General features: G+C 40.4%; 1 protein-coding gene and 1 pseudogene across 1 annotated transcript; both read right to left on the bottom strand.

Annotated features, from left to right (window-relative positions):
* Positions 1 to 9,089: 9,089 nt before the first annotated feature.
* LOC129356995 (protein rapunzel-like) lies at positions 9,090 to 13,781 on the bottom strand (annotated as a pseudogene).
* A 3,795-nt stretch (positions 13,782 to 17,576) lies between these two features.
* LOC129356992 (protein rapunzel-like) lies at positions 17,577 to 19,025 on the bottom strand (the record flags this gene model as incomplete). The annotated part of the gene is given in 2 exon segments (XM_055026525.1): positions 17,577 to 18,821; positions 18,824 to 19,025. Coding segments are annotated over 2 exon segments (579 nt in total), but the record flags the coding sequence as incomplete, so codon positions are not given.
* Positions 19,026 to 19,030: the final 5 nt, after the last annotated feature.

Genomic DNA, 19,030 nt, shown 5'->3' with positions numbered 1-19,030 from the left:
CCAACTGCACATCCATGACTGTAATTTTGGAAATCACAGCAGTTTGACTTGGAAAACTTAAGGACACAAAATGGAGAAAGCAGCCTTTTATTGAAAAAATGTCCTCTAGATTTGGTCTAGTTAAAGTTACAAAAGCTATTTCTTCTGGAGTGAATGAATGAGATGCATTAATTTCATTTTGTCTTCCATTTACTGTTTGGTTTATTTTTAAACTGTGGAAGTATATTTATCTAAAACTTTCCTCATTTATTTTTTAAACAAGCTTCAGCCTCAACCCTTTAACAAAATCCGTTCATGAAAAAATCCACTGCAACTTATCAGAAAATCAGAGGTGAAAATAAGTTTCATCTGGTGCCAATAGAAAGAAACGCATTAAAAACTTGTTCTGCAGCAAAGAGACGTTTTGCGATTTGTGTTGTTCTGGATATGCAGCGGAGGTTATTGTTGCAGTGAGTCACTAATTGTCTGGTGACAATTGATCGTGATATAAATGCTAATTCACATAATTTTGATATTCAAATCCAATGATGGGATTGTTTCTTGTGACTTTACTAGAATAAAAGCTGCATTCAGGCATTGAGCTGCTCTATGGGGTTCATGCTCCAGCCATCAATATAAGAATAATTTATGTTTTAGAGCCACATCACATGCTAAAGCTAAAGAACTGGAGCTAACCATGCTACCTCCTTAGCTCTTTTTAAAAATGTAGACACAAATATTGAAGAAATGACTTTGGGTTAGCAGATGTTATGCTAAGACAGCATGCAAATGGATAAGCTGCATGTTTTATTATTAAAAATATGTTGTACCAATTTGTAGATGTGGAATATTTTAGCTCTTGCATGAGAGAAACAAAGAAGGACTCTTTAATATTTAATTGCTCTTATGAGTAAGATTAGCATGATTCAGTGCTTACATCACTGAAAACTTATTAGCTTGCATTGCTAATATGGGTTAAATTGGTTCAACAATAAGCAGATCCAACTGGTTCTCCAACATCCAGCTCAGAACATGCGGATCTGGGTGTGGCGCCATTCCCAGAGACTTCCATAGAAATCTGAAACCAAGGCTTGGTGATCGGCCTTTAGCTCCGTGGATATTGTTCTCATTTCCTGGCTTAGATATTGCTTGGTGGAATATTTCAAAATTAGCCTGGAGATGAAGTTATGCTTTTTCCAGAGAGGACATTTTCTGCATTTACTTTAAATGGGTTGATTTACTGGTGGTTTTCCTGAGATAATCTAGAGAAAAACATGGGAAATGAACAGGAAACCATCAGGAAAATGAATTTGATATCTTGACAAAGCTAACAGGAAAAATTACATGTAGAAAACAATTATCAAACATTATTAAACCATTCGCTGTTCATGTTGGCCGGGCCAGTCGGCACTAAATCACTAGAACAAACTGATTGTTGTTAAAAAGATGGTGTTACATGATGACACTTAGATCATTTAAATAAAAATAAAAAGACTTTAACTAACAGACCTGTTTTTAACGCCATTGGGCTTCTTGAACGTCCCTGGGTCTGGCGGCTTCTCTGGCTTAACAAAAACACACACACACACACACACACACACACACACGCACACTCACGCACACTCACACACACACACACACACACACACACACACACACACACACACACACACACACACACACACACACACACGTACAATGAGGGCGACATTCCAGAAATGCAGCCTGTTTGTGTTAAAACTGTCCTTCATGGATGTTTTAGCGATGAAGTCAGCACAAGCACATCTACAGTTTGGGTTTTACAGGCGCTGAGTAACGGCAAGCGCTTCGCCTCCCTCTGCTCTCCAGATGTTTCCAGGTCGCATGGAGCAGGAGGTCAGGCTGCAGGCGCAGCAGATCAGGCTGCAGGCGCAGCAGATCAGGCTGCAGGCGCAGCAGATCAGGCTGTAGGCGCAGCATCAGGCTACAGGCGCAGCATCAGGCTGCAGGCGCAGCATGAGGCTGCAGGCGCAGCATGAGGCTGCAGGCGCAGCATCAGGCTGCAGGCGCAGCATCAGGCTGCAGGCGCAGCATCAGGCTGCAGGCGCAGCAGATCAGGCTGCAGGCGCAGCAGATCAGGCTGCAGGCGCAGCATGAGGCTGCAGGCGCAGCAGATCAGGCTGCAGGCGCAGCAGATCAGGCTGCAGGCACAGCATCAGGCTACAGGCGCAGCATCAGCTGAGCTGGAGACGTTACAGGACGATGGAAAGGCTTTATTATCCAGGAGATCGTTCGAGGCTGCTTGCAGCTTTAATCTGGAGTTGTACTCAGATTCATTAAGTTAACTTGAGATTTTACAGCAAATTTAATTTACTACATTAACAGGTTAAATAATTTGTAGAAAGTTCAGTTTTGCTCAGTGTACTTGACAAAATTAAGTTAATTTTACTTGTATTTTCTTTTGCATGTGACAAAATAAGTACAGAAGAGTTTCACCTGATAAACACGAGTAAATTATTGCCTTCATTTTTAAAGCAGACAGAACAGAATATGTTTATCAGTGAGCGCTCCGATCTGCAGCAGTAAAAGGCCAACAGTTTCAGCCGTCTGTCCCTCCGGCGGATCGATGCAAACCCGGGTTAGATGTGAGGAGCAGATAAAGGCCAGAGGGAGGCTGCATCGATCGCAGACTTATTCACCCTCAGTCCATCTCTGTCCTTAAACATCGAGTCAAAGCACTTTTAACCTGCAAATCTAATCACTCAAATGGAAAGACTTTTTGTTTAATCAAAAATGTTATGAACCTCACATAGTGAAAGTTTCAAGAAAAGCTTCGTTTATCTGAAACGTTAAAGATGTTGCATCAAAGAAAAGAAGAGATATCAAAGACAAACCAGATTCTGCAATTTAAATTTGTAGCAACATCTCTAGGATTATTCACAGAATAGCTTCACAGTTCGAATGACAGAAGAGAAAACAGCAAGCAGATCAATAAAGCGATCACCACAGTGATTTGTCTAATGGCTGTGAGACAGACTCTCCAAGGCTTCGTTGGAGGTCAAGTTTGCACAGGGAAAATCGCAGAAACTCTCCGAATGTTGAGGTCAAACTCAGAAATCCTGAAACTCAGAAATCCTGAAACTCAGACGTCTGTTTGGCTCAACATGCTGCTGTGGAACGAGGGATGACTTTGTCTGTCAGATAAAATCTCTGCTGTGACTCAGCACACATAACTGCACTCTTTAAATAATTAATCTAATCACGTTTTCTTTAAATAACCTCATATAAAAGCTAATCTTAGTTTGAAAAGCTTCACTGCAGGATCCAGGCTGAAAATTAAAGATTGTATTTATTTTTGTAATTACGGCCCAAAAGCATAAGATGTCACATATTTTAACAAAACAATTATCATTTTTAAAGATATGTAAAAACATAATGCAGAGTTTTTGTGTATTTTAATAATTTAGATAAATTTACAAAAAAACTATAAAGAAAAATAAATGTAACACAATGCAGAAAATAATACCGTGAGTAGTTACTGCTATATTGTAACATCAGTAAAGATGATCAAATATATTTATTTAATGTAGATGTTTAAAAGTTTTATTTAAAGAATTGTTTAAAAAATCAGCAGTTAAAGTATTAAACCTGAGAATATAAATATAAATGACAAATTGTACAGGATATAAAACTGGAACAATATTGAAAAATTAAACAATTATTAAAAGCTATTTTACATATAGCCTCAAAAATAGAGATTAAATGTTATTTTCTGACTTTGTTCTGCAAAAATAAGATAAAAATTATTAATTGTTGTTTGGAAAATTAAATAACTTGACAAATAAATGTGACAATTGTTTTGTTTTACAGAAAATAAATTAGAATGACAGACAAAAAAATAAATACTTTTCATTTGTTCAGTTGTAAATTCTTATATGGAAGTACATTCCTGCCACTTTGATTAAAAATGATAAAATATTTTTACATTAGTGTGATGGTCATGGTGATGTGTTCAGTCATGTTCAGATTATAGAGAATAAAACAGAAGAAAATGTTGCAATTTAAGAGTTGAATTTAAAAAAAGAAGCAAATTCCTGATTTAACATGGATTCTGCATTTTATAGGTTCTGAATTTTACAAGCATAAATTATTTTTGCTCCAAACTTTCCCCCAGCAGATGGCGCTCAGTGATACAAAGTTGCCAAACTCTTCAACATTTTGTTTTGCACATATTGTGCAAAAATGTTCTTGTATTGTGTAGTGAAACCTTTAGTTTAAATTATTTATTTATACGCTGTTTCCGATCAGATCACTGAACAGAAAATAAAAATCTTCTGATTCCACATGTCTCAGTTTCATTGTTACTAATAACCTTTTATTTATTTAACCAGATAAAAACAGTTTCTGTTTCCAAGGCTGCAGAGGTTCAGGAAGCGTCTTCACAGCTGCTGCAGCAAAAACTAAAACTGACTAAAACTTCATGAACTGGATCGAGGTTCTGAAGGATTCTCCTGATTGTTGATGTTTTAGATTAATCTCAGAGTCTCTGTGACGTGGCGTTTCCTGGTTTTATCCGCCTTCGTTTCTGTTTTCTCAAGCTTTTACTCATTTACCTCCCAGCCCATGACATCATCAGCTCCTCCTCCCCCGCGGCGTCCAGGCGGCTCAGCCACTCATCTCTGAACTCACACCAACAAATCGGGGGATTTCTGGCCTGCTTTTGCTGTTTTCTCTGGAACATTATTGCACTTTCAGTCACCAAAGGCTGCTAAAACTCACTAATGAATTCCTGATGATAAAAAGCAGAAAGCTGCAGACGACATGTTGGAAATCACACAAAGCTTTGCTGCCAGAGTCCAGCTGGACGTGTGTAAATATTGACATTAAGCCAGAAAAGATGTTTAAATGGGACAGAATGAGGACGTGATGGCGGAGACACTTTAGGACGGATTCCTCTCTGAGGATTTAAAATCTTTTTAAACCCAAAACACCTTAATTATCCCATGAGTTAAATGTTGTTATAGCTCATATTATCCAAGTGTCTTTGGAGAGTCACTGTTGATGGTGATGCTGTGGGCAGGAAGGATCTCCACTAGCAACCAATCAACCAATCAACCAATCAATCTAGTGGGAATTTACTTCTTTGTTCATTGCCAACAGATGAAAAATTAAATTCAATAGACCTCAATATGCTGCCAGATTATCCTGAGTCAGTAGAATCAGGTTTTAATGCAACAACTGCTTCAATTTTAATAACTTTAATTTTTAAAACACTTAATTTTCCAAAACTTTAATCTTCTAGATTTCCAAGCTGGCAGGACCGGAGCAAACTGAATCGGTGGTTCTGACCTGCAGCCAGTGTCACTGAACAAATGTTTTAAAGCTCTTTATTGGATTAATCCACTCGGAGAGCAGCAGGGCGGTCGATCCGGCCCATCGGCCTGATGGGTAAATGCGTTATCCTGCAGGGGCCAGGATTGGCAGGCGCTGGCGGAGAGAGACATCCTAACATTGATTGACTTTCTGATGTCAGCCTCCATTCAGCCTGAATATTGTTTATGAAATATTGATATTGGCTGCTATCTCCTCTTGGAGACGCTGCTTGATGGAAAGTGTTTCAGGATCCAGGGAGATTTATGAACATGAATTTCTCCATGAGATATTATAATTTCATTCACCTGGAAGGTAGAATAAAAAATGTCACCTGCAGCTGCAGGTTTCTGGATATGCAGCATGTGGATTTTCCCAATTTCATGATTTATTAAACTCACTTTCAGTACCAAACAGGTTCTGTGTGCTGATAGCGCCCTCTGTCTGCAAACCTCATCCAGCACCATCTGAACTCCACTATTATTATTTCAGGAGCTTTTTGGACCTCAGATGCTTCAGCGTGTAGCCTGGGTGACGGCCAGGATTGACGCGTTGCCACACTGAGAGCGTTTTATGCTCCAGGATCAATAGTTGTTACCCAGGCAAAGCCCACAACCACTAATGAATCCTCTGGCTCTGTTTGCAGCAAACCGCTCTCCTCATGTCTGCACAAGGCAGAGGAGGGAGAAATAAATACAGAAAACTAGAGTAGATCAAATGTATTGTCTCGTGTGAATTGGAGGTTCTTTTCTGCTGATCCCCTGCTGGTTTTCTTGAGTCGTTGTCTGGTGACATTTCAGGGGTCTGCTCTCTGGTTTTTTCTGTCTGTATATTTTCTGCTGTTTTTCTCTAAAGGCTTGAAGTCTTCTTGCATTAGAAGCATTAGTCACCTGTCTGGACTTCCTGACTTTGTTTCAACAGGGCAGCAGGTGTTCAGACCAACATCAGTCTGCAGCCTGAATCTGTTGGATGTTGAATGTGAAATATCACATTTCTGAAGACAATAAATGAATTGTTTAATTGTGATAACATCAAATACGATGAGGCTGATGGAGTTTGGTTTTTAAAATAAAATATTACTTACAATTCTTATTTCACATTTCAGAAATATTAATTTCTTTGTTCTGTTTGTTGGTCATTTAGAAAACAGTTCAGCCCTTTTGGGTTGTAAATCTAATTTAATGTTCTGCTGGATAGTTTTAAAAATTGACGCTAGCTATCGCTAACGTCTGCTAGTTGCGCTAACGTCTGCTAGCTGTCGCTAACGTCTGGTAGCTATCGCTAATGTCTGCTAGTTGTCGCTAACGTCTGCTAGCTATCGCTAACGTCTGCTAGCCGTTTGTCATTCAGCTGCAGTGAAGCTGAATGACAGAAAGGTGAAACAGATCAACACCAATAAGATGTCAACATGTTAGCACAAATGGACCATTTCCTAATTGTTTACTGATGTTCAGTGATTTAAATATTTGACTCCAGTCAGTTTTATGTTCTCCACTTTTTAAAAAAATTATACATCATAAAGATGAAATCAAAATTTTACCAGAAAATGTGAACATATTTTGGTCATTTCAAAATAAACCTGAAACTGAATCATTCATTTTTCTCTTCTTGTTTAGCTGAAACGTAACAAATGTTATTTTTATGTATCATTACAATTACTGTGCTTACTTAAACCCTTCTCCTGACCGATACCTTTGTTGAGGAAAGTCAGTTTTAATACTTCTGTGGTTGAATAATCCAGTTGAATATATTTTGGTGTTTAACTGCCGAATTGTACTGGAGCTAAATCAAGCTGAAGCTGGGACCATTAAACGTCACCAGTTGACATGAAACTCTAACGAACAAGAATGAGTCTTTATTTCACATCTGACCAAAATTAGAGCAAATTCTAGATGTATAATGTGAATTTATTTTGCTCACATTTATGTACAGAAGCTTCTCTATTCCTTCAACTCAAACATCTGCCACAAAAACAGTTTCAGTTAAAAGTATATTTTTCTTTCTTCTGTATCTCAGCAAAGCGTTTCAGAGAGAAATGACCGAATTGATAAAAACGTTTCCAGTTCTGCTTATAAAAGCTCTGATCAGCCGCCGGTCGTCTCAGAATGGAAACGTCGTTTTGCTGCTCTGTGCTGTTTGTTCCTGATAAAACTGGATGGATTCTGACAGGGCTGATTTACGACAGAGAGGCTGAGCAGCTAAAGACCCTGCTGATCCACAGAGATATGAAATGAAGACCACAAGCTTTGCACATTATGACTGACGGCGTCCTGCTAAGCCCAGCAGTTTCCTGCTCGCCTGCAGGACATCAGAGCTGCTGTGGTCAGAGAATCGCTGACTGAAGTGTAAATATTAATTCAATTAGCTCCAGTCTCTGTTGCTGAGTTTGCACCACTATTTAACACTGACCAGGCTCTAACAGCACCGCATTAATCCCATTTGTGCAACAGGCACAGATATCCGGCTACACGTGTTTACTCATTCACAGCTTGTTTTGTCGGTAATCATTAAAAATCATCACAGGAACATTTCAACTGCTGATCATGCTCAAGTTTTTATTGTTAATAAAGAAGCGAAACATTCCTGCTCCTCATGTTAATCGCGAACAGCAGATAGAGGAAAGTATTTCACTGCCATTCATATTCAAACAAAATTCAGAAGAGAAATGGCAGCATAAGAAGACAGCAGGTCCAGTATTCATCCAGAAAGTTAAAATTAATGCAAAAAGCATTCAGATTTAGTAAAACATGCCGTGATGGAGAGTCTTCCAACAAACAAAAATCAAGCTGCCTTCTCCCACTGCTAACGAGAAAACAACCAATCAGAGCCAGGGGCGGGTCTTAGTGCTGTCAGTCACCTCTCCATGTGGCGCTGCTCAGCCTACTTCCTCTCCCCTTTGGACTCTGCTACGCTACAGTTAGCGCAGCTTGTCATGTGTTGGCATGACGACAGACAATGGCTGATAAACGGTTTTTTTTCCTGTTTATCAGCCATTGTTTCTCCGTTGTTTAAGTTGTTTCTCTGTCATTAGCATGCTGACCAGCGAGTACGTGAGGGTGATTGACAGCGCCAAGCCCCTCCTCCTGCCTCTGATTGGTTGTTTTGATGCATTTCTTCTGTCAGTAATCGTAGCTCATGTAGGAAGTGGAGGAGATGGATTTATCTCATAACAAACTGTGACAACATGGTGACAATTTGAACAAATGTTTAAAAACATATTTTTATAAAAGTTATATACTGCAGCTTTAAAGATCCGGCTGGGTGTTTCTTTATTCTGGAGCTTAAGGCACATTGTGACGTCTCCCGCCTGAAGACGTCGCCTCTGTTCCCTGTCAGAGTTATTATGTAGGTCAGCCTGCTGGGGACAAACATGGAGCTCTGGGACGAAGACGCCGAGTCAGCAAAGCCTTTTCTGTGGGGCTGAATGAAGGCGGCAGCGTTACAGCAAGCGGCTGAGGTCAAGTTAAGAAGATGGAGTGAAATTCTGCTTAAAGTGATCCAGACTGGAGTTTCATACGCACTAGATAAACACTTCACTTGTCTGGGATCAACATTATGTTCATTGTGTTAAACATGTCAGTGATAGAAATTATTTCTGAATGCAGTTAAATAAATGAAACTGCATGTCACATGAAGGAGGATCCACACAGTACTTTGGGTCTTAAAGGTGTTAAAGTAGCTACAGGACACATGGGGATGGCAGGTATATTCAGCTGATACAGGGATACATAATGATATTTGATTCCTCATTGCAGCAGGATGAAGGTTTCTGCAGTTAAAGGGGCAGTTATGTAAAATCGACTTTGTTACAGAGCACCCCTCCCCATTCAGTTCCTCCAGACTAGTGGCAGCAGCAGTTAGCAAACACTGGTGGAACTACTATCTGTTGAAGTGATCACACGAGCTGCTTCTCAGTGCAAAGTGGGTAAAAACGTTGATAATCGCTTCAAAGGAAAGGAGTTTTGATGACATACAGAAGGTGGAGTGTTTGGAAGAGCAAGAGTTTTTTAAAGAGACCGAGACAATATACTGCCCCTTTAAACGGATGATAAATCTTGAAACCCTGCTCTTGAGCGTTATTCCGAGTGCACACACACGGCCAGGTTCTTGTGGCGTTCCCAGTAGTGGCATTCTTCCGGGAAGCTCCACGCGGCTGCAGACTCTTTGTGCCGACTGATGGCGTGAACGATGAACCCGCTCAGCTGCTTCTCCAGCGCCTCCACCACCTCCAGAGCGTTGCCCTTCCTGGCCGGACCCTCCATCAGCTGCCGGAGGCAGTCGCTGGGAACCGGCTGAGGCGCGGTGCTGAACGACACCACCAGGCTGACGTCGTTCACCTGAAGAACCTCGAACCAGTTCTGTCCCGCCACGTGGTGGAAGTGCTTCCCGGCTCGCAGGCTCTCAAAGGCTTTGCCTGAGTTTTTGATCAGCCGCACAGACCAGGAGACCCAGTCGTACTTTTTCACAAGGAACTCCAGAAGACTCTGAGGTGCATCCTGAAGACTTTCCTCCTCTGTCTCTTGCAGGAGGCGCTGCACGTCTAGTTTCGCTTGCTCTGGAAACGCAGCTATGCAGGACTCGATGGCTGCCTTCATCTTGGACTCTACCTCTTCAATTTTGGTGCTCCACTCTCGGATCTTGTCCTGCTCTTCTCTGGGCTCTGGGTGAGGGTGCAGTAGCCCAGCAGAGAAATCAAACCCAGGCAGAAGAGCTCCTTCATCCGGACGCAGAAGTCCTCCAGGAGGCGCCGGTTCCTCCCAACATACCTGCCAAACAGAAGCAGTTGTAGAGTTTATTTCCAATCGATGCTCCATCAAGAGATTTAAGTAAATAAGAACAGAAATCAAGAGGTTTTTGGGCGTAGGGTTTACTGAATATGCCGTAAACAGAGGACACAACATGCCAGTCCAAGTAACATGGACGCTCCTGGGCGTTCCACAGGGTCAGTTTTAGGACCTACACTGTTTACCATCTATATTAATAATTTGGTTCATTGTGCATCTGTATGCAGATGATGAAGTGATGTCTTGCTGTGATATATTTGTTGCTCTTGTGTTTCCAACTATTACAACTTAGTGAATGCAGTAACATTGAGGGCGGCGCCATGTTATGCTCCGACCAGAGGAAGATGGCCTGTGTGATGTCATCACCAGGCTGTGCACATTGATTGAACCATCATATAAATATCTTGGCATTACCAAAGATGAAAATGTAACTTTTAAGCCCCACATTGAAGATCTGCTCAAAAGGCTTGAGCTAAAACTTCTCATCATTCTATATGCTGCTTATCCTGCAGGTTTTTCACAGGCAGCAAAAAGGCAGAAAATTTGTCACTAGGTTTGTGTTTTTGTAACCAGTGAAAACTCTTCTGTTGATAATGTATGTATTGATTTTTAGAAGTGTTAAGTAGGTTTCATTGTTGTTTTTATATTTCATTAAGCAAATTCTGACAATAAATTTTCTTAATGGAAAGATGGCAATTTTGAAAAAACTAGTTTTCTATTAAACATCTTTGATGAGCAGACATGTTTTTTTTTCTTGTTTATTTTTGCGGAATTGAAATTGGCTTATTTTGCAAAACTGCAATTGAAACGACAGGAGGGAGGCTGATGATGATGATGATGGTGCCTATTCATCCATTTATTGAGTGAACAAATTTGTTCATGCGTGATTTTAATGAAGTTTCTTATTTATGCTTGTGATGGGAACGCGGCTGACGGCTCTCAGTGAGTTTACCTCTCCACTGTGTCTAACATGGGATCTTTGAAGCTGCTGGTTCCCATCAGAGCATCGTGCAGCACACTGAGGTTCTTCTCTCCACCGGTTTTAGTGAAGTGATCCAGGAACAACTTCTTCTTCACCTCCCTGAACTGCGGCTTCGCCTCCAAGATGTCCATGTACTTCCTGAACTGGTTCCGGATGTTTTCCTCCACGGAGAAGTAGTCTCGGTCCAGGTGTCCCCTCCTGAGCTCGGACTCGATGTCCTCCAGCTGGTTGGACAGCACGTCCAGCTTGCTCCTCACTGTCAGGAACTGCTCTTTGACGTAAAACACCTCCTTACTGTGGACGTTGTTCAGGACCAGCTTGAGGACCGGAGCGGCCGCCTCGCAGAGCGGGAACAGTTCCCCCACGGCGCTCGCCAGCACCTCGGCGCCCTTCTCAAACATGTCCATCAGCGCCTCGATGGTCTCCTTCTTCTCAGCCACCATTTTCTCCAGACGACTCGTCATTTTGTCCCTGAAACAGGAAGTTCAGAGAGGAGACGACACAAGCGAGGTTTGTTCATCATGAGGAAAGTTTCATCCTGGAGATGCATACATTTTCAACAAGTTTTCAAATAAATGTTTGGAATTGTTTAATTTGAAAAAGTTGTTTTTTAATGTTCTGATCCGTTTGGGGCTCAGAGGACTGTTAATGCAGCAGTTCTGCTTCCTCTCAACACATTTTCTCTTTTTGAAGACATTATTCAGTGAATGGCAACAACAGAAACACTTTTACAGCAACACTGTAACTAAACACCAGCGTGGATAATTACAGAAATACAAGTAAAATTCAGATCAATTCTTTTGAAAGCCTCTTCAGGGAGGAACCAACATGGCTGAACTTAGTGCTTTAGCATTAGCTTCTGCTAAATACTATGTTGGTAACACTTTAACATTAACGTTCATGATTAGCGCTTTAGTTAGCATAGCTAACTGTTTAGCTAGCAGAGCCAACACTGGCTCTAATGTTGCCTCTTAAATCTGTGAGCTGGAAATGCAGAAAACATGTAAAGAAATCTGAGAAATGATCCTCAAACCAAAACCTCCCCTGAGTCCAGTCCATGAAAATCACCCACAGGTTCACTGCTAAAACAGATCCACAGGTTCACTGCTAAAACAGATCCACAGGATCACTGCTAAAACAGATCCACAGGTTCACTGCTAAAACAGATCCACAGGTTCACTGCTAAAACAGATCCACAAGATCACTGCTAAAACAGATCCACAGGATCACTGCTAAAACAGATCCACAGATTCACTGCTAAAACAGATCCACAGGATCACTGCTAAAACAGATCCACAGGATCACTGCTAAAACAGATCCACAGGATCACTGCTAAAACAGATCCACAGATTCACTGCTAAAACAGATCCACAGGATCACTGCTAAAACAGATCCACAGGATCACTGCTAAAACAGATCCACAGATTCACTGCTAAAAACAGATCCACAGGATCACTGCTAAAACAGATCCACAGGATCACTGCTAAAACAGATCCACAGGATCACTGCTAAAACAGATCCACAGGTTCACTGCTAAAACAGATCCACAGGTTCACTGCTAAAACAGATCCACAAGATCACTGCTAAAACAGATCCACAGGATCACTGCTAAAACAGATCCACAGGATCACTGCTAAAACAGATCCACAGGATCACTGCTAAAACAGATCCACATTTTCACTGCTAAAACAGATCCACAGATTCAAAACAGATCCACAGATTCAGACTGGAGCTGTTTTCTTCTTCCATATAACAAGATGGCATAAATATGAAACACTGATGATTTCTATTGCAGAGGAAACTGATATGAAGCATTGATAAATCATTTCGTCCTCTACTGGACCAGTAATTATCCCAGATTTCATGCTGTGTTTATGTGTGAAAAATTATTGGTTTCAACTAAACAAAAATAGTTGAAATACCTCATATTTTTAAATGTTTATTGTATATTTTGAGTCTTGATGACTTTTTGATCCTCTTAAAGGAGATTTATCACTTTCCAGAAGCTTAGATGGTTTGATCATATGAAGTGTCCCAGTCTTCCTCCACTGCAGATAAAGTCATTTTATACATTATGCTGGTTATTAGCCACATTATACAGCAATTTTGCAGCTGGTTTTTCAGCTGTGGAGTCTGTTTTGTCATATAATCCAAACATGGTGAGACATGAGGGACGAGGATCAGCTTCACCACAACAATCCAGCAAAACATGAAGCAAACAGCAGATTGTTCTCTCCTCAAGGTCGGAGGTCAGCTGCTGCGAAGCAGGACGAAGGTCAGAAACTGCAGCTTTAAAAGGCTGCAGAGTGAATCTGAATCTAAAACAGGCCATGGTTTATCATGTCTGCTCCAGTCTGGCTGGAAAATAAAACATCAAATGGCTGCAGGTAACAAACAAGATGGGAGCCGCAGATGCTGAGAGCAGAAAATGACGCACTTGATCTTTGCATGACTCATCTGAGAGAGGAAGGAAGGAGCAAGTTTTAAAATCCCTTAAATGAGCCGGAAACCTGGATAAATTCTCCTTCTGATCCCATCAAACTGTAACCAAATTTTATGAAATCACATTGTTTTTTACTTCATACAGATGAGAGAGAAAATGAGACAAGATGGTCTCATTGATATATATCAACACATATATGAGGAAAAATACCAGAGTAAGATTTGTCCTCTGTTTCCAAACTGCATCATGTTTAGCTGTCATGCGCACCCAGAGCAAATGCGCAACGGAAGCCTTTTACGCAAAATCCCCTGACAGCATCAGACACACCCCTCCGTGTTCCCCCCTTCAGACGGAAGATAAACACATTCAAATCATTCCTGCAGCTGCAGCAGCGCCGGTTTCTCTACCTGAACGGAGAGGATCTGCTGCTCCTTCACGGACCAGTGGCGACAAGTTGGACTTTTGGTTTTTATCCCACTTCCAGTGAGAGAGAGAAAATATTCCACTGCTTTCAAGTCAACTGTGGAGCTGACAGGGGTCCAAGGATGGAGTCAGGGAAGGTGCGCACACAGTATCTGCAAGAGGGAGAGCGAGGTAGGCCGAAACAGAAGAGAGAGAGAGAGAGAGAGAGAGAGAGAGACAGAGAGAGAGAGAGAGAGAGACAGAGAGAGAGAGAGCGCAAAAATCTGCAGAGGGTCCATTTTCTTTCCTACCCTCAACGAAGGAACATTTGATTTTCTCCAACAAAAGAGATTTCGTTTTATTAGATTAGTTTACGCACATATTATTTATATTTTTTAAAGATCTTCTGCAGATTTTATTGCGTTTAAACGGATCCAAACAGAAGGTAAGATCTAAAAATATCTGCCGCCCTCATATGATAAACAGGATTATTAAAATTAATATCCAGTGAGGCCTAAAATTCACCCGATGCTGTAAATGTCTGAATGAATTTCCAGATTTAGAGGAAAACGCTGATATTTTATTTATAAGCACTGAGCTAAAAGAGAGGCAGGATACAAGGTTATATCTGAACTTTAATTGGTTTATTTTTCTTTTTTATTAGTCAGATGATTTATTCTTTATATTTGAAAATGTTCCCTGCAGTGTCTCTTGTGTGCGCGCATGACGCGCCATGAAAACACCCAGGCTGCACATCTGAAGCCACAAACAGGAATTATTTCTCCTCTAAATCAGAAAATATTTCACTATTGTTTCACTTTAATGCGCAAAAATCCGTCATGTCATTAAAGCAGCCAAAAACTCATGAAATGATTCATATTTTCTTCAGGTGAAAATGGATTCATCGAAAGGAGCCGAGATGGAAAAACCTTCATCACACACGGATGATGGGATGATGATGATGTGGCGCAAAGAGCCTCAATAATCCGCAGCGCAGGTGAGAGATTCAAGACTTTATAGCGTCTCTGTTTGTTCTACAAATTCCTGCAACGCACATTTTCCTGCTGGTTCCCGAACTCTGCGCGATGCCAGTCGGACTGGTTCCCTGACCCGCCCTGCGTCCTGCGGGGCAGGAAGGAGGGCTGCGGGTTTTCTTCACCGCTTCTCTCTGACGGAGCGCAGATGTGACGCGTTGAGCTCTCAGGTCCCTGGAGTTCAGAAAACAGGTGTGACGTGCAGCCAAATGAGGCGTTTTCGCCCCCTGGCGGAGAAATGAGCAAAATGCAAGTTCATTTACGCATTTTAACTTTCTTATCTTTTAAGAAAATCTATCTTTTGTTCATTTGGTTCTGCATATGCACACGTTGAAATCTGTTTTTTTCAAAATTAAGTCAGATTTAGACTGAACACCAAAAGGCCGAATGGAGTCAAAGGTCAGGAACTCTGACTGAATTATTATCATTTATTTCACATGTAAAGTAACAGTTTTCAGACTTTATTTGACAAAATCCAAAGAATCTAATTAAATGAACAAATAAAAATAGTAAGTAATGTAAAGAATTAACCAGAGGAGAGAATCTGGACATGTCAGCATTTTTTATCTGCTGTCCTCATACTGACGGTGCAAAATGTTTTTAAAACAAAATATAAGAAAATATGTTTCAAACTTGTATTATTTTTTTATTTTATTCACTTGAAGCTCCTTCCATGCGCTGATATTAATCATATTTCTGTCATATTTCTATAAATCATCAATTTTTACGTAGCTCTGAAGCAGAAGCTTATAGTTTTATGTCACTGCAAAAATAAAACATATTTTCAAACAACAGATTAAAAAGAATCAAGTTATGCAGCAAAGTGAGGTCAGAATTGAAAATCTGAGTATCACTGAATAATTTAAACTCTCTGGATCTGAACTTTGACCTGCTGCAGCTTCTGCAGGGAATTCGTCCTTGACTGAAATAAGACTCCAACTGTCTGAAACCTGCATGTCAGCTTGGTTTTCTTCACTTAAACTTAGCATCTGTACAAAATCATCAACTTTGGATTCAAGTTATGCTTTTATAGTAAAATAATCTTTATTATTGAGTTTAAACCTGAGTTTTAGGTTTAAACTCAGAACATGGAAACAGTTTTGATAAATTCTCCTGAAATATCAAGTTCAGAAAGTGACTTAAACCAAAACATAAAACAAATTGAGATGGTTTTACTTTTATATCTGCAGGTATAAATGTCTGTAGCTTTGATGCTTCATCCCATTTCTATATGCAGAGATTTTGACTTTATGTAATTTTTCAGTCATTTCACATAAAAACCTAAAATTTGTCAGATTTGATTTAACCTCCATTTGATTCTGAGGAAGACTTGAAGTTAAACTTCATTGATTCCTGGAGGTTTGTTGTTTCTCAGCTGAATTTTCTGATTCAGCTGCAAACATGCGAAGACGTTTGGTTCTCTGTTGGACTCAGGATTTTATTTCTACACTAAAACAGAAAATCTGTGGACTAAAACATCGGTTGAAAGGTTTGAAATTATTAATGTAAAAATTATTGAAATTAGTAAAAGAATATTTTTTTAATAGTTCAAACCTTCAAACTTTATTTTTGAACTATAAACATCTCAGATTAGCAGGTTAGTCTAATTGCAATATTCCCAAATGTAGTTTGATGAAATAGATAATTACAGCTTAAAGAAATATTAATAAAGCATGGAAGGAACTTTAAAATAAAAACTGAGTTTTAAAAGATATTTTCTTACAATTACAGCCAAATAAAACAAAAAGATGCATAAAGCAGAGTGCATATATTGTGCATGTTTTTAGCTACAGTAGCTTTCATTCAGTAGTAAAGTTGCTCAGTATATGTGAAATAATTGAGTTAGTCAATAAGTTTTCTTCTCACATCTTTATTTATGTCGATGCAAACGTTTTATAAACCCAACACAAACAAAAAAACATGAACATATTCACATATCTGACATGTCAGGAGACGTTCAGGGTCCAGTTTTAAGCTTTAAGCTTTAATAGTGTTGTAACAATAAGTGGGACGATCCAGAACCACAAACCCGATCCGCTCAGAGCCGAGCAGGACGGTTCCATTGAAGAACACAAACCCCAAAATATGGACAATAAATCTGGACTGTGGTCTGCAGGCTCAACCCCCCTCCCCACCCGGAGGCACATCAAATATATAAAAATAAAATAAGCAGGTTCTGACACATTCAGGCACTCAGGGTAAAAAAAAAAACAGGCAAAGAGAAAACAGGAAGTGACAAAGAAAGAAAAGTGATGATCAAGTGAATCCTTACAGGTTAAAAGAAAAAATTCTCTGTCAGACATTAGAGACCAACACTTGGTGCCGCTCCTTGTTCATTAAAAAGCTGCAGACAGGAAACAAAAATGTGATTTTTACACAAAAATTGCACAGAAGATTAATCCAATCATCAAAATTAAACTGATTTCCTCCCAACAGAGAATAAGAAAGTGTAGTGTGACTGGAAACAAAAGCAATTTCCTATTTTCATCACTTAGTGTCTTTTACTAAAATATAAAGTTTCATCACCTAAATAAAGATCTCGGCTCATAATAACGACTAATAATATGTAAAAAGAAATTACATAACTGAACGTGAAGGTGGCAGTGTGATCACAAGTCATACATGGTGATTTTATTAATTTTTTATTTTTTTTTTTTACATTCATCATTCTGGAAACTGTGGTTACTATGGCAACAGCTTCCCAACACAAAGTGCCGAAAAGTGATTTTATATCATGAAACTGGACTTTAACTGACGCTTCATGGAAAATAAAGATAAAAACGATGAAATATTTTATATGATGGATGCAACATGCAGATATTTCATGTTGATGCAGCTTTTAAAGCAGTTTCATGATAGACGGGTTGATATTTATAGACGTTATCTGCAAAAACACCGGGTCTTACCAAATAATGCCTCCAGTTTCTATTCCAAATATATTAGCACATTTGAAATGAAACAAAGTTAAAAAGGAATAAATGAGTAATAAGTTTATTTTAAGTCAAAGAAAGTGCTGGTTGAACTGGCAGATTTTTCCACAGGAAACAGAAAAATGTTTTGTTGCTGGTGAAAATAATCTGCCAGTGGAACTAGTATTTCTTTATCTTCCCACATGAATTATTGACTTAAAACAAGCTTATATATTTTAGTTTTGTCTGATTAAACAAAAATTAAACACAAAATATTTTGTGTTTTTTTTTCTTGTTTCTTAGATTCTGATCTGACCCAAAAATACACATTTATGTCTAAATGCTTTTTTAAAACTAAATTAAATCTAAATGTTTTTATTGGATTAATGTGAATTTAGCTCCATGTTTTAATTGGCTGTGATGTGAAAGCAGCCAATCAACAGCCTGATTGCGTGCAGCAGGATTTGGCAGACGTTGCCTTCAGGTTCGCGCGGTAAAAAGGAGATTATGCAGACGGAGAGAGCGGGAGTTGAAGTGGGAATGCTAAGCTTTCCCTTCCTCCTCATGTGCACCTGCGCAGCGCCTCCTGCATCTTCTCCTGCACATGCTCCATCTTCTCGGCCCACTCCTCGCTCAGCCCCTCCTCGTCGTCGCCGATGATGGCGGAGTAGCCCATCAGGGCGATGAGGCCGATGCAGAACAGGTACGTGAGGCGCGTGCAGAGGCGCTCCATGACGCGGCGGTCGCCCTGCGAGTGCTTCAGGTACACCTCCAGGATGGGCCGGCTGAACAGCTTCCGCTTGCCCACCACGCCGTCGTACAGCGTGTGCAGGTTCTGGTCGCCCAGGTCGTTGGCGTAGCTCTCCTCGAAGTCGTCCTTCTTGCCGTCGCGATGCTCCGGTCGCGCCTCCACCATGGCCATGAACTTCCTGAACTGGTCTTCAGGTTCTCCTCCACGTGGCAGTACTGGCCGTCCAGCGTCTCCTTCTCGATCTGGACCAGCGTCCGGCGGTTCTGGGACAGCTCGTCCAGCTTCTGGTGGACGGAGCCGAACTCGCGCTTCAGCGTGCGGATGTCCTCATCGTCCACGTGGTGCAGCACCACCCGGATCAGGGAGCCCGCCACGCCGAAGATGGGGTTGACCACGG

Source organism: Poeciliopsis prolifica, unplaced genomic scaffold, assembly GCF_027474105.1.
Source record: "Poeciliopsis prolifica strain line A6 unplaced genomic scaffold, Auburn_PproV2 SCAFFOLD216, whole genome shotgun sequence".
Classification (NCBI taxonomy): Eukaryota; Metazoa; Chordata; class Actinopteri; order Cyprinodontiformes; family Poeciliidae; genus Poeciliopsis; species Poeciliopsis prolifica.
The sequence above is the reverse complement of the archived record's forward strand: the minus strand, read 5'-3'. Positions and strand labels throughout refer to the sequence as shown.